A 15,761-nucleotide genomic window follows, 5' to 3' on the forward strand; every position below is an offset into this window, starting at 1 on the left:
TCCCTGCAGCTGCAGCCCTGTCCCCTCAGCTGCAGCCCTGTCCCCGCAGCTGCAACCCCTGTCCCCACAGCTGCAGCCCCTGTCCCTGCAGCTGCAGCCCTGTCCCCTCAGCTGCAGCCCTGTCCCCTCAGCTGCAGCCCTGTCCCCGCAGCAGGCTGGACCCGGCCGGGCAGGGGGCAGAGAGCCTGCTCCCGGGGCACAGAGGTGCATAGGTGCGCTGGGATCTAAATGCAGAAAAGGACGCGTCGGCGGGTGTGCAGGCTTCTTCTGGGGGAGTGTATGCGTCTGCCCTTCTGGCTAAATCTGAGCTAGTGCTTCTTTAGCTCCCGGCGAGCCGGCGAGGGCACGCGGGGCGCTGCGGCACGGATTCAACACAGGGGTGGGGGCTTCCTATTTTTGTAGCTATTTTTGACCACCTGGCGGGGGGAGGGTTGTTGGGTTTTGGGGGGCGGGAGGAGTATTCCTGCCTGCCAGGAGCTCAGCCCGACACGCTCCCCGAGGGGCGCAGGGGCCGTGCGGGGGGCGGCGGGGGGCGGGTGTCCCGGGTGGCGGCATTGGCGGCAGTGGCGGCGGGCGGGCACTAAGAGCGCGCCGCCCCCGGGCGCTGCGCGGCGGCCGCAGAAGAGGAGGAGACCGGCGGGCCCGGGAGGAGAGAGGCGCGGAGGGGAGCGGAGCTATGCTAAACCCGGGGTACCGCTGAGGCGGGGCGGGCCAGGCCAGAGGCGGGGGCTCTCCGGCGGCGGGCGGCAGGGGCCCGGCTCCCGAGGCGGCGGCGGCAGCATCTCGGCGCGGGGAGCGGCTCCGCGGCCACCGGGCCAATGAACATGTCAGTGTTGACTTTGCAGGAATACGAATTCGAGAAGCAGTTCAACGAGCATGCGGCCATCCAGTGGATGCAGGAAAACTGGTGAGTGCCGGGCCCCGCCGCCCGCCCGGATCGGGGAGGCGCTGAGCCCATCCGGGTGCGCGGGGAGGGTTCGGCTGGGCCCGGCTCGGCTCGGCTCGGCTCGGCTCGGCTGGGCTCGGCCCGGTTCTGCTCTGCGCCGCCGTGCGCGGGCACACGGGCGCTGCCTCCGGCGCTACCTGCGCGCCCCCGCCCCGCCGGGTTACACAAGGCCGGGGCATCCCTCTGCGGGGCCCGGGTCCCGCCGCCGCCCTTCTCCCGCCTCCCCCGGCCCTGCCCGGTGTGCTGAGCCGCACACGTGCCCCGGCTCTGCCCTCGGCCTCCCCTGCCTCCATCCCTGCCCGACCCCGCCGCTCCCCGCCTCGTTCAAACAAGTTGCGCCTTTGCCCGCGCTCCCCGCCAAGCCCCTTTCCTTCCCCCTCCCCTCCCCCAGCTCGCATTAAACTTCATTTACAGCCGTGCGATCATTAACTTTCCCGGCGTGTGCGTGCGGCCGGGGAGCCGGGGCGAGCCGTCGGGACTGCCCGGGGAGCGGCGAGCCGGGGCCGGCCCGCCCCGCCAAGGGACACACCGCGCTCACAGCCTGGCCCAACGGGAGTGGCTGTGCCGGGAGGCTGCTCTTTGCCAGGCACTGCTCCCGGGCATCCCTGGGCCTTGGCCGGCAGCGGGGAGACGGTGATGGAGAGAACGCCCCAGCTGCCCTTGCCCCCTGAGCTGTCCTCGGGGCTGAGATCCTCTCTCGATGACACCTGGCCACCTTGCCCCACTCCTTTTCCTGGCTTTGTCCACCTGCACGGGCCTTGTGTTTACAGTCTGCCCCCGCTCACCTGTGCCCTGCTGATGCAGTGTCCCTGACCACCCTCTCCTATGCCCAGCCTTGCCCTTCCTGCTGCTCCTGTGGTCTCTGTCCCCAGCCAGCCCCAGCTTCCACAGTGCCTGCGTGCTCTCCCGTGGCAGGGCTCTCTGCCCTTTGGAGCTCCTGACTGAGAACCTTCCCCATGCCACCCTCCTGTGACAGTGGTAGGATAGGACTGCCTTTGGGCCCAGGCTTTGGTGTCTCCATTTGAAGGGCAGAATCCTAGGTAAATCTCAGCTGAGGATTTACTAGAATCCTTTAGTGACTTGGTCATTTTAATTATACTGCCCTTAAAATTCCCCAGATGACCATTCGAGTGCATGTATGTCTCCCTCTGTTCTGCAGGTGAGTTCATCACCTCTTGAAGGGTGCCTGGTGTCACTCATTTCAGGAGAAGGGAGACCACGTAGATATTCTTGGGCTGGGAGTATTGGATGCTTCCCATTCTGTCCATGTTCCAGAAGAAAATTGGCATCAGAATAGGACATGCTGGTGAAAGAGGATGGAGGGGGTGATACATGAGTGTATATAGTAGTCAAATAACCCAGGAGAGATACAGTTTATTTTAAAGAACTAGCAACTAGCGCTCCTGCATCTTCTCCTTGACTCTCCTGTGCTTCATGATGTGACCTTGGGAACATTACATAACTTCTCCTAGGCCTCAGTTTCCCCAGCAAAGAAAGACCAAAGGGAATAATAATGCTGAAATGCCCCTATGAGGTGCTTTAATGACTTAGGTAATGTTTGCCAAGTGCCTTGAAGATGTCAGGTACTCCATAAATACTAAGCAGTGTTATTAAAATCTCCCTGGCAGTTTCATGTGCTACAGAGGTCTCCAGCTGGGATTCTGTAACACTGGGCTCCCACTTTCCAGATTCAGAGGAGGAGACCATCAGCGTTACCCTGCTGCTGTACAGCTAAAGAGACACGATTGTGCATGTCCACATGCTTTTCAGTCTAGTTTCACCTTCTCTAAGGGAACTGATGAATTAATATCTTTTGATTCTCGTGAAAGTGAAGGAGAATGATCTTCCTGTGTCTGTTTCATTTGGAAATGAAATAGAGCTGTGGCCTCTGAGGTCTCTGTTGTGGCAGGCTTTTCCTGAAAATGCTGCTGAAGACTCTTCCGAGTTTCAGATTAAGTTGTGCATTTTTATCTTGGAGAAATGCTCTTGCTTAACAAAACAGGTCCTGTTCAAGCGTTTGAGTTTTGCAGGGAGCTGAACTGGTAAAATAAAGCAGCTTTTTTTACTTCCTATCAGGATGACTCAATAGGTTTGTGTATGCAGACATCAATGGCAGTACACGGCTCCTGCACTTAATAGGTGTAGCCTTAATGTACACATCCTTAACATAAGAGCCATCCAAGGTGAGGTGGTCAAGTAGTAGTATGTAGGGATAAACACATTCCTTTGCTCTTTGACCAGGGAGATAGACTAGGGGGACTTGCTTAAGGAAAGACTGGCAGGATTTTTTACTGTAATTGTTATTTAAATTAGGGTGCAATACTATTACAATGTCTAACATGAAGGTAAACAAATTCTATAGGTGTGGCATTTGCTTTTTTACCTCATCTCAGAACTATGTCTTGTTACCTTACAACCTACACACAGGAAAAAAAAAAAAAAGGAGGGCTGTAGGGTGTTAGGGGGTATGAAGTGGCTCTCAGGAGTTGACTCTGACTTTTGGATTTTGAGATGTCTGACTAGGTTGAAGATGTAGCCTAGTTTGAGGATGGATGTGAATCCTTTTACATATCCTCTTGAGTTCTGAGCTGGTTAAAGCACCATCAAGCCCTTTTAATTAAAACTGTGTAAGGCTAAAGCTGGAAAAGCTTGAACACAAAGCCTAGGGGTAGTAGCATACACCCCTAGGTACTGGTATGGTTGGTCAGGAAGGATCTTGGTGCAAGGTCTGGTTCTGTTGAGCCAAGGCTTGCCCCTCTTTGCCTTGGTCCCTTGAGCCTGCTTCACACTCCATCACTCCCTGGGGCAAGTGCATGTCCTCTGTCCTCACCAGCAGCTGGCACACAGTCTTCCCCAACCTAGGGCTTGTTTCCTTACTGCCATTTACCCCTGAAAATCCTGTCTGAAGCCTTATTGGTCTACTGGCAGTGAATGAGGTCCTCCTTGCTTCATTCCAGATGTTCCTGCTTCACTAGGTGGAAGACCTAATGTTGCAACATGCATGGCACTGAGACCTCTTTAAAGCTTGGGCCTGGATTAGCAGTGCTGTTTCTGAGGAGAAATGAATAGTCTGTTGCCTGATACTTACGAGCTGGTGGGTTTCATGCCTCCCTGAATGCCTGCCTTTATATCTATGCACACCTTTATGGTATAGCCCCCAGACTGCCTGGTTCTCATGCAGGGAGGCAGGAGTGGTAGAGGGAGGTTGGAGGCTGCAAAGATGGATCTACAGCCTCCTGGTCTCTGATGGTAAGAGCTGCCAATTAGTTGCCTTCCCTAAACTAAGAATGGCAGGATTTTAGGAGGCTAAAGAAAGAACAGTAGGTCTATTTGCTGTTGTGAAACTCCTTACACTTTATTTTGTTGGGAAGCTGTTGTTGATGCGTGTTTAAGTATAGTGCCATCAAGTACCTTTGAATATAAAATACAGTATCACTTTAAGATACTGTCATGTTGTGCTCAAACCGTGAGAGATGTGATTTCAGTACCTTCAGGATTTAGTCAAATGTTTATTAAAATAATTGCTTAAGATGATTTCTCTAATCAAACTCTCTCAGCACCTCCTCCCAAACTTCTTCAAAGAGGGAAGTAGTATGAAGTAAATAGTCTGCAGAGGATTTTTTTCTTTGAACTGCTGCATGAGAATTAATGCAGCTCTAGTCCTTTATTTCTTATGGGTAAGTATATTAGTATTTTTGGAGGAAATTCACGGTTCTGTCAGACATGCAGCAAAAAGTGTTGTAGCACTGAGATCCCGATTCCCAGCTGCAGCCAGTGAGGCAGCAAAAACTGGCTGGTGCTCAGGAAAGGCAAAATGACAGAAAAGCCTGGATGGAGTGGTGACTGCTGGAGTCCTTCTCCATCGTGCTGCAGAGCACCAGGTTCAGGCATCAGCACGAAGTGACAGTCGTTCCTGTTATAATTGTCTGGCCAATAATAATTATCTTCAGATGTCTGCTGACGAGGGGCTCACCAATGGGGAGGCAGGAGGCCTGTGCTGACTGCGCTGAGATTATCTGGGAGAGCTGACGTCACACCCGGGCTTGCCTAAAATCACAGAAACTTTTCCTCTGCTGCTCCGCCGGCTGCTGCAGCGCTCTGGACATCCCTGCCCCAGCCTCATGTCCTCCTGCCAGCTGCTGCCCTGGGTAGCATCTCTTCAGTCCTCTCTCTGTCATTCCCCTCCTGTTTCGCTTCCCGAAAAGCCGAGCTTTAACCCTTGGCAGCTCACAGGTAGTACTGGGAGGAGGACAAGCAGGATGAAAGTGAAACTGGTTATTCCCTAACGATGCTGTTGGGCTCTGCTGCAGAAACTGTCTGGTTTTGTTGTCATTAACTGAAGTAATGATTCAGTAAAGAGAGAAGGACTGCATAAGGACTGCTGGGAATTTTTTGGTTTTAAGGGGATTTGACAACTCAAACTTGATTCTGAAATCAACTTAGTGGACCTTAGATGAAGATAAATGTTTATGTATTTGGAAGAAAACATCTGTGCAGGAAGTTATTTTTAGGTTTATTTTTAACCTTTGTTACCAAAACTTTCATGTGGCGGAGGCAGAAAATGGAGCCAGTGCCTAGAAAAATTTATCCTTTGGTGTGATTTTCCTTCAAGTCAAAACTAGAGATAAATGTGGAAGGGCAGAGGGTCAGCTAATTTGGATTTGTAAGTGCACTTGCCTTTTAATAATTCACATAAGCACCATCATCCTAGACAGGTTTGTTTCCTAAATGCAGAACAAGCTCTCCTCATCCACTTAAGCTGCTCTTACCTCATGCAGAAATCAAGAGTGAGAGGCTGTGAGCGTATCTCTCCAGGCATATGTGCGTAGCAGCCAAAAACTGATGTAAATTACTTCCCCCCCACCCCGAGCTCTTGCTAGATGCCAAGTGAAGGATGTACAGAGGGACGCTGCAGTCATCCTGTACTTTCCTCTGTGCTGCAGCAAGGACTCCAAGGGAAAAAGATGTGCATTGTTTTTTTTCAACAGAGAGACTGTTTTACTTGAGAAGAATGCAGTTGGGCCAAAAATTTAGCCTCCCTCCTCCGCATGTCATTCTCCAGAGGGGATTTTTCCTGCTCTCTTGTGCGAACTGGCCATAAAGCTGACAGGGCCACCAGTGCATGGCAGAGATTAGAAGATGTCACTTCTTTGCCTTTCTTTCATCCTGCAGGCCTTTCAGAGCCAAAGTTTTGGAGTATCACAGGGCTTTGGCTCTTTGAAAATAGAAGGATGGAGTCTGTGAGGAATAACAGCAGATGTCCTTTTAGAGTTCAGGTGTTTTCTGTCTGTGTGGGCTTAGGAAAAAAATATTCAAAAAATATGGTGGACATCAAAATGTCATCCTGAAGATAAATACATCAGTGTCTTCTTGATTCAACCTACCACTGAAACATAGGCATTGGCCTTTTGTTTACTCTGTCCCTAGAATATGAACACATTTGTCATCATGTTCCTTCCATAATTTTAAACCTCTTGAGAGTGAAAACTCCTCTTCTACTTTGTGAAACACCATGTACTTCAGGAGTGGAGCAAGGAGTAATTTAGGAACTTGCCATAATTTATATGGCAAGAAATTAATATGACATTCAGGAAGGTGAACATTCCAAAACACTCTTTGGAAAGCATCGTTAAGAAGTTAGGTGCTTTTTCTTTTAATGAAAAAGAGCAGTGGTTAAAACATTATTTTTAACTGTAAATTAGCATTTTCTGAAATATAAAATCAATTTTTCACTAGCTTAGGCTATATCAACATGTGAGATGTCTGTGTAACCACATTACCTGTGTAGTGCTACACAGTAAATTTTTTCTTGCCAACGGTTTTGTCAGCCCACTTGAATCTTGCCCTGGGTTGGAGTGGTTGGGTTTTGTCTTCTACTGTGCTGCCCCATCACTGATCAAAGTGTCCCAGACTGCTGCTGCTACAAGCCATGCTGTTCCCGTGTGCATCACAGCATCACATCTCCAGAGGCATCACATCTTCCTGGGTTGGCTGGGGAAGGCTGGTGCAGCCCTGTGGGGAGCTCTGCATGAACACCCAGGTTGATGCTGCACATGTTGCTGACAGAACAGGAGAACAGCGGGGCTGTGGCTGCACCCAGACTAAGAGAATGATAAACCTCTATCAGTTTGTGTGCAAGATTTGCAAATATTATGATTGCTTTCCGAGCCAAAGTAGCAATGGTACCTGATACTGCCCTTCACGGTGTGCCCTGTACTCTGTGCTCTGTTGCAAACTGTCAATTGCAAGTCTTGTTGACTTTTGTGAGGACACAAACTATTTTTGCTGTGAATTTTATTTACATACTAGGAGCAAGGCGGAAGGACTCCAAAAGCAACATGACCTCAGTTTGCCTAGAGAAGGGGCCCAGGTCCCACAGAGCAGGTGTGGCATGAAATAATGGGCAGAGCTTGCATCTGCTGAGCAGTCCTTGACCTCCTGTGAGAAGAGCTGGTATTCAGAGTGGGCAAGAAGAGGGGGAGATGCAGGGGAGTGGTTTACCTCGTGTCAGGGAAGTTGGGACCTTGCAGAGCACAGGCAATGGTTTATGCAGTGCATGGCGTGCAGGGGAATGAGATTTTTGAGGATGTAGGGAGCCTGACTTCAAACTGAAGGCAGCCATAACCACTTTTTAGAAGTTTGGCATCAGTCAGGTGACTGAGTCCCTTCACTTTAGTTGAAATCAAGGACCTGTGTCATCTCTGAAAATTTCTCTTTGTGCCTCAGTTCCTCTTCTGCAAAATGGGGAACAATTCCTTTCTGGGGATATTCAGAGTTGTTTTTCGGCCATGTCACAAAGGTGATCCTGAGGTGGTAAGACATATATAACTACAGTAATACAGTACAGAAAACATAATGGTCTTGCACTATTACTATGCAGCTTTACACTTGTACTAGCAGTGGAGAACACTTTATTCTTGCCAAGGATGTGGGGCAAAATTTGTCTCCTTGATTGTGGTAACTGAAGACTGAGAAGAGCTGCTGTAATATTAGAGACAAGACAGTTCAGTGTTAGTATCATGGGATTAAACTGCAAAAGTCCAGACTATTTTTAATTGCAAATTTATGAAAGGAACTGTCCTTCAAATAGTCCAATAAAACTTCAAACTATTCAACATCTGACGATAACTTTTAAATAGAGTTTTTAAAGTTTGTTGGTAATTAGTTTCAGTATGTGAAGTCTGCAAACTGAGCAAAAATGAATTGGGCATCATCCAGGTTGTGTGCTCGTCAGATTGAATGTGTTGATTTTGATATCTGATGGCCTCAGTTACCCCTGGACATAAAACTTAAAGGTCAGTCAAGAGTGTTATTATGGCCAAATGTCTGCTCTATGTGTCTTGAGCCATCAGTAGTATAAATACCCCTGGAAAGAGCAATCCAAGGGAGTACAAATTAATTTTTTAAGGGGAAGAAACAATGGGCCAAGTTAATTTTTGAAAAAAGAGGAGTCTTATCTTTTGACTAATAAAATTTCCTGGGTTTCTTTTTTCTTTACTCTTTACTCTTTTTTTCATTTATTTAGAGCCTTTAAGAGCTACTTAAGATAGCAGTAAAATCCCCTAAGTATAAACAAAAGTGGGATGCCAAGGTTGCTGCACTGTGCCATTCAGATAGTGGGTTTATTAACAAATGTTTACAAAGTCTGTCTTTTTACTTATGTAATTTTCCTTTTAGCTTTAATTGGGCATTTACCCTCTAGGTCCCCTGATGTGATTCTTCTGAGTGCAGGTCCTCTGTAAATATTAATGGAAATTTTGTTGTTGCCAACATACATCATCTCCAGGTAGCTGAAAGCCATGGCTTTTCTTCCTTTTTGTTCTCCCTGGAAGGAGCTGGCTGTCCAACTCCTTTTCCATCTTTTTGTGGGTCACAAGCAAAAGAAAGTTAGTTATTAGCAGGAAATTATATATACACCTTACATTTCAATTCCTTATCGTCTCCTCGCTTGCTTTGGCTTGACAGCCAAGCAGAAAACTCCAAGCTCTTTTGTCCACCACATGGATGTCTAAATGCTCTTGTCTACCTCGACTTCCAGAAAGACTTTTCCTCTGCTGGCACAGTAGCCCTGGGGCTGCTGGCTGCCCTGGACTCTGTGGCACCTCAGCCCCGGTCCTGGCTGTGGATGAGGATCCATCCTGTTCCATGTGTGCGTGGCATCTTCCATGGACATGGGCATCCAGCCCAAACCCAGCCAAACCTGTGGGTGATCTCACTGCCTTTCCTAGGTAAAAACAGAAGCTGTGAGGATATGCTAAGTGGAACTGCTGATGAGAGTGTGCAGCATTCATTTCAAACTCATGATGGAACAAGTTGTTTAGCAGGTAGAAGTATTTCAGGATGCATAAGGTTGCCTTTACATTATTTTGTGAGGGCATTTCCCCATTATAGTTTTTTCATAAAATATTGCTGTTGAAACTGTCTGAAACAAGATGCTGCCTAATTCAACCTTTGATCCGACCTGACTGCTCCTGTGTGCTTAAATACCCTTTTTTGATCACATACCTGATAAAGAAAATACTATTTTTGGTCACACAACAACTGTCTGGAAGTGACACTGCCTGTTGCAATGGCAGTGTACACAGATGATCAGATTATTTTGTTACGCCATTATTTGTTATTTTAGAACTCTGTAAATACTTTGGAGTTAAATACATTATTTTTAAATCTTGCTTGGGAGTCTCATGCTAGGCATGGTTCCATCTGGGCAAGGCACTGCCCATGGATGCAATGAAAAAACTCTTGTCTTACCCCTGACTTGGGGTACTAGTTTAAGACTAGTACCCCAGGCAGACAAAACTCACTACTTTTTAAAACTTTAGGTAAATTATTGCTTGGTCTATGAGAGCCAGATCTGTGCAGCTACATTGCCATCATCTTTGTGACCCAGTGGGGAGCTTTGCTTCTATTCCATTGGAGAGGGAATGGCTCCAAACAGCCGAAGACCATGAAGAAAAGTAATGCTATAGCACTGAAAGGAATCCTTAGTGTTCTTGTTCACTAACTTATAATACCATGACTAAAATGCATTTTTAATTTTTGAGAAATTCAGATAAGCTTTCCAGTTTTTTCCAAGAGCTCCTCTTCTATATCAGTGCTTAGATCATGGAAAATTTTCAAAATTTTGTTTGAAAGATAAGATCAACACCAGTTATTCCTATGGGAACACTTGGAGCCTGGCTGTGTCAAGGCTGTTTTACCCAGGATGCTCACACTTGTTAGGAAATAAAGGAAAGTGTTTTGCTGAAAGAAAGATTCTGAAAACCAGTCCCCTGATGTTTGTGAGAGGTGGTCCTTGTGTAATGGTGTCCCTGCATAAAGATGGTAGTTACAGTGGATGCACTTCCCAGATCCTTCCACATATGTCTTTTTGTCCTGCTCAGGATGTTTGCTCAGGATGATTTGTTTAACGTCTGAGAGTCTGTTATTTGGTGATCACAGACAGCTTATATTACTGTTCACTCAGTCAGGTCCTAGGAGCACCTTGCAGGCTCTGGTGATGGCATTTGTCTGACCACAGATGCCTGCTATGTAAGGTGTCTGAGTCATCAGGAAGTGGGCAGCTGAGAGAAGTTTTATTGTAAAACTGCTCCCTCTCTTACCAAATGTAGAGGAACAAACTCAGGGAGTAAACTAGACTACAGTTATTTCTCCTGATCCTTCTTCTCCCCCATAATGTATTTTCTTCTTTTTTCAGATGCTTGCTTGGTTTTTACTTTCTATCACCCTTTTACCATTCCTCTTTCATTTTGTGTATATCTTTTCCCCCTTTAGGAGCGGTCAAATCAGGAGCACAGTTGGCTGGGGAAGCCCTGGATGTTTTTGTAGAATATCCTGCATGGTGGGAAACAGCTGGTATACATATTTTGGTGTTGGGCTGGTGGAGCTGGGCATCAAAGACCTGGCCTTGAGCTGTCTCTGGGTGAACAGAAGAAGCAATGCATCAGGGTAGTCCCATCTTCTGATAAAAGTAGTAGATAAAAGCAGTCCCATCTTCTGATGGTAGTGCCATCTTCTGATAAAATCACTTGGTGCTGGGTTTCTGGAATACAGCAGTAATAATCGAAGAAGGTCCTTGCTTGTACCTTTTCACAGCCCCATCATATACTGGTATAAAAGGGCCCTCTCTTTAAAAAGCCACTTCCCAGTCACTGAATGGAAAAATACTAAATAAAATCCACAGTAAAACTGTGGTCGGCTTCAGTGTAGAATATTTAGTTCCTAAATTTATGTGTGTTGGCTGAATGTAATGCAGCATCTGGTATGTAAAACAATTATGACAATTCACATATTTTGAAATGGTCATTACTGTAAATGGAATAATTGGAAAAGATATTAGGAGAAAATGAAGAGAAAAGAAGTGGTGCCTACATTTAGAAAAAAATGCACCAGGCTGGTAATGCAGACAGTCCAGAGCTTAGAGAGGAATCATAACTGGAAGAGCTACCACAGCTTTTTATTGTGGAGTGAACAAGCAGAGCTCCTTCCTCTGCTTTCTATAGTGGCATGCCCTGGAGAAGAAAATTGAGCAAGGGTAACAAAAAAGCATCTGTCATGTATCGGCAATAAAGTTGGGAATACATATTTTGACCTCTTTCCAAATGTTCTTGGTTTAGCAGTCCTTGGGACTTCAGCTGTTGGGGTGCCATGGAGCATCTTCCCTGATGAATGCTAGTCACTCCAGGGTAGGCATGATAAGTACTGTATAAGATACTGAGGGTGGTCCTTTGCTGTATCTCAATGGACTGTTGCAAGTACTGTGAGCAGTCTTCATTGCTCACATACAGGATTGAGGGATATTTTTGACAGACCACAAGTATCTTGCCTATGCTTTTATGATTGTGGTCCAGCGTTTTGTCTTCATAGGCTGTGTTCTGCTGACCTTAGTTACATTTATTGCTGGTAGAGAGTTAAGACTCCTTTCCATTAAACTAGATAGTGTTATATCTGTTTACAGGGAATATGAATTTGACTTCAGACATCTTTAACCCACTTACCTTGTTTATATTTTCAAGAATGGGTCTTGACTTGATGGAGTTTCAGGCAGTTCTTGTGTTGTGAAATAGCTGTACATCTTGAAAGAGGGACACCTGTGTTCACTGTATTACCATGAAGAGTTATGGTATTTTAAGAATCCTTTTTCCCTTTGCTAAGATCAAGACAGAATCTCACAGTCACATTCTTGGTGAGTTATTGCTTTAATGGCAGAAAGCTCTATAATGTAGCATTTCTAAGAACAGGAAGGATACCTTGAAAGTAGTGGATCCGCACAGCCACAAGGGCTGCTCTGAGAGCTGACCAAAGCCATTGCAGCTGGAAATCTTCCCAGACAAAAATGACCATTTCCACTGACTTTCAGCTGAGGTATCTCTTCCTAGCTCCCAAGTCCCGTGTGGCATTAAAAGAAAACAAGACTTTGGTTCCCAAAACTTTGGAGTCCCCCCATTGCATGTACAGACATAAACTTGGTACCATCATGCGTTTTTCCTGGCTGCTGGATCAAATACTCCCTCCTGAATGTCAGCCAGTCTATGAGGCAACAGGGACGGCCTCCCTGTCAGCCAGGTTGCACAAGGGGATGATATCAGGGTGGGTTGCCTGGGGTTTCCTGGCACTGGAGTAGCTTCCCAGGGCTGAACTTTGGCCCCATGCTGTACACGTGGAAGCACTGCCACAGCTGGGTAAACTGAGCTGCCTTTCATGACTCCTCCTGAGACTGGTCTCCTGTGGCAGAGTGGAAGGGACCAGCAGAGGCAGTAAACTATCACACTGCTCCAGCTGCCTTGCCTGGAGGCTGCCTGTGTAGCTGTCCTGAAAGCAGTCCTGGAGAAAGCACAGCATGGAGGTGATGTGTCCTAAACAGTACCCACGATAGCATCTATACTCAGGTGCTCGTATGCCCAAAATGTTGCAGTCTGAGCTGTTTTGTTATGGCTGCAGGAGTGGGGGTAAACACTCTGTAAGTTATGAATTGGACAAACTTCCCTCTCTAACTGGATCCCACGGTCTGCTGTGGTAATGTCATGTGGTGTGGTCCCTAGACTATCCTGCTCGACCTGCTTCATTCAAAGAGTGGGTAAGGCACCCGTCTGGAGAACTAGAGACTGTCAAGGACCTTAATTATTAAAATTGGGGCCTGGGATTCATCCAAATCAGTTGGAGACATATCTGTGATGGGAATCGGAAGAGCATGTAAATTTTTGTGGATGAGTAATGAGATGGCTCTACTATTACCTGTAGTTTTGGTGCAGACAGAAATCTGAGTGCTGCTGAAGTTGGACTAAGCCAGCCAGGCTTCCTGCAGAAATACTGAGGAAGAGTTTTAAATGCAGGATCTAGCTGTGGAGTAAATGGCTACATATGAGAGATCACTAGGAAGCATGAAGACTAAACTAAAAAGGTCCTGTTTTCCAGAGATGGGCTTAGATGCAATCCTCTCTGTGCAAGTGCTCCTCTTCCAGAATAAAACTACCCAGCATCGAATGAGTTAATATGAGCAATGGCTTAGGCTGCCTTCTGCTGTGCTTTGGGATAGTGGCTGTACACTGCAGAAAGCCTTACAGAACAAAAAGGGGAAAGATGTCATTTCAAGTCAGGCTGTGTTGACTCATAGGAGACATTCTGAAGGTTATGGATATATGTTAAGCAGGTATTAAATAGCTCTTGCTTTATAAATATCATTTACAAAAGCAAGTATCCTTCAGGCGCCAGAGTATATAAGCATGTGAGTTAATTAGAGCCTGCATTTTCAAAGTGGCGGAACAACAGGATTTAGATCAGAAGAACTGCAAGTAAGTTTGCTGGTGACGTGAAATCCAGTGATTTCTGTAAAACTTCCTGGCTTTCTGCCTTGCTTCCCCCCCACCCCCTCTGCTTTCTGCAGCAGTGTCCCTTCGACTCGGTGACTCAGTGCAGTGGGTTGCGTGCTGTGTGTGGCCCCAGAGAGGAGAGGTGCAGCCTTGCTCCCCATGGCTGTTGCACAGGTTCAGTGCTCATGGGCCATGTCACAGCAGTCCTCTGAGGCACTCAGCCATTTCTTTTGCAGGAAAAGCAGACTGGCAGGAGACAGAGCCAAACCACAGGCTAAACAGGCTCAGTGAAGCATTTTGTGGCTTGCAAAGTGACCAGGCTAAGCTTGGAAACCTGCAGCCTTTATCGTGACACCTGACACAGCAGCACAGCCAGCCTCCTCTGCTTTACCAGATTTCCATGCTCATGTCTCTCTCTTTCTAAACATGGCACAGATTTTTTCCTTTCTCAGGCTTAAGGACAGTGGGAGGGTGGGGGCAATAGAAAAAATCTACATTAAAGCCTTTCCCTATGAAAATTTAGGGGTCCCCCTGCAAAAGGGTGGGGGCTCTCTCCCCAGGATGGTCTTCCAGGTTTTTGGGGCTGTGACTTTGTCTGCAGCGTGAGCAGCCTCATGGTGCATTCAGAAACACTTGCCTGACTAACATATTGCTTACATTTGCTGACTCACTCTTGCACTGCCTTTTCTTTCTTGTTCCCTGGATATGTTGATTTTTATCTCTGTTACTAGGGCTGTGCCCCAGACACTGTATAATCAGCGTGTTTGTGTTTGGCTCCTGTGTCAGTGGGAGGTATTTACATTTGGATACAAACGTTAATATCATCCACCTGCAGGTGAATAACAGCAACAAAATACAGGGGTCTGAAGACCCCTGGCATGGGAAGGAGGGCAGGGACACTGCTCTCCCTTCTGCAGGGCCATCCCCAGCATCACTGCCTGGCATTTCACACCACCACCTGCATTTGGTTTTGTTGTCTCTTCAAGCCCTGCTTCTCCAAACTGTTTTGGACAATGAATTAAAATTCAGAATCACAGAACATTCTGAACTGAAAGAGTCATCGGGTCCAACTCTTCAGTGAATGGCCTGTAGGCATCTTCATGTTTTCACTTGCAGAAGACTAACACATGCAGCGTATGTCTGAAAGCACTTTCTAGGTGGGAGCTGTACACAGGTATGGCTAAGAACCTTGCCAGAGCTTCTGGGTCCCCGCTCTCCTGCTTTTATAGGAGAAGTATGAGTGATCAGAGGCCCTGCTTACCACCCACCCTGGTTGTAGGTTGCTCCTGGAAGGGCTTCATCTGTCTGCTCTTCATCAGCTGTGCTGCAGCAGCCCTGCATCCTCACAGCCAGGCATGCTTTCCCACTTTTCTCTCTCACCAGGAGCCATTAAGCGTCCATGTCTCTTGCCACTTCAAAGAATGCCTGTTCTAGATATGCAATGTTTGTATACTTCTGGAGGTACAGCTCATTTCTGACATGTCTTTTCAAATACCAGTGATCCTAAGTGATGATGCTGAAATGTTTGAGAGTCTGGGTTAGTATGCAAGGACATTATGTCTTCAAGTTCTTTCCCTTTAAATCCCAGGCTCCTAAACTTTTTGTATGAGTAGCACAGATGATTGCAGCTATCTTGTCTTCTCAAGGGCTTCTAAATAAGCCACCATTTGTTTTTCTTGTCCAGCTTGTTTAGGTCTAGTTTGAAGCTCCTCTCATTATGTATATTAGTTACATGATGCTCCCTTCTCTTGTTTTAATCAGATGATGTCCAGTGTATTCACAGTAGTCCTCCTGCAAGGACACTGCATGGCCAATCACCGGGGAACTAATTAGCAGCTTCTTCCTCATGGTTCAAAGAGCATTATATATGCATTCCTATGAGATCATACCACACAGCATCACCTTGCAGCAGCATTGCTGTAAACAAAACATGCTGTTTGCCTCTCTGCCTTCTCCTTCCTGCTCACCACTTTTGTGTCAGTCTAGGTGCAGATAGACAGTGCTTC

General features: G+C 47.0%; 1 protein-coding gene across 2 annotated transcripts in view; it reads left to right on the plus strand.

Moving 5' to 3' along the window:
• Positions 1-632: 632 nt before the first annotated feature.
• The window catches only part of ELOVL6 (ELOVL fatty acid elongase 6), a 75,442-nt gene continuing 60,313 nt past the window's right edge, over positions 633-15,761 (plus strand). For both annotated transcript variants that reach the window (XM_083860990.1, XM_083860991.1), the window contains exon 1: positions 633-907. In XM_083860990.1, coding sequence (XP_083717116.1) covers positions 819-907 — 89 coding nt within the window. In that variant the 5' untranslated portion in view covers positions 633-818. The remainder of the gene's footprint in view (positions 908-15,761) is intronic.

Source organism: Zosterops lateralis, assembly GCF_965231275.1.
Source record: "Zosterops lateralis genome assembly, chromosome: 5".
Classification (NCBI taxonomy): domain Eukaryota; kingdom Metazoa; phylum Chordata; class Aves; order Passeriformes; family Zosteropidae; genus Zosterops; species Zosterops lateralis.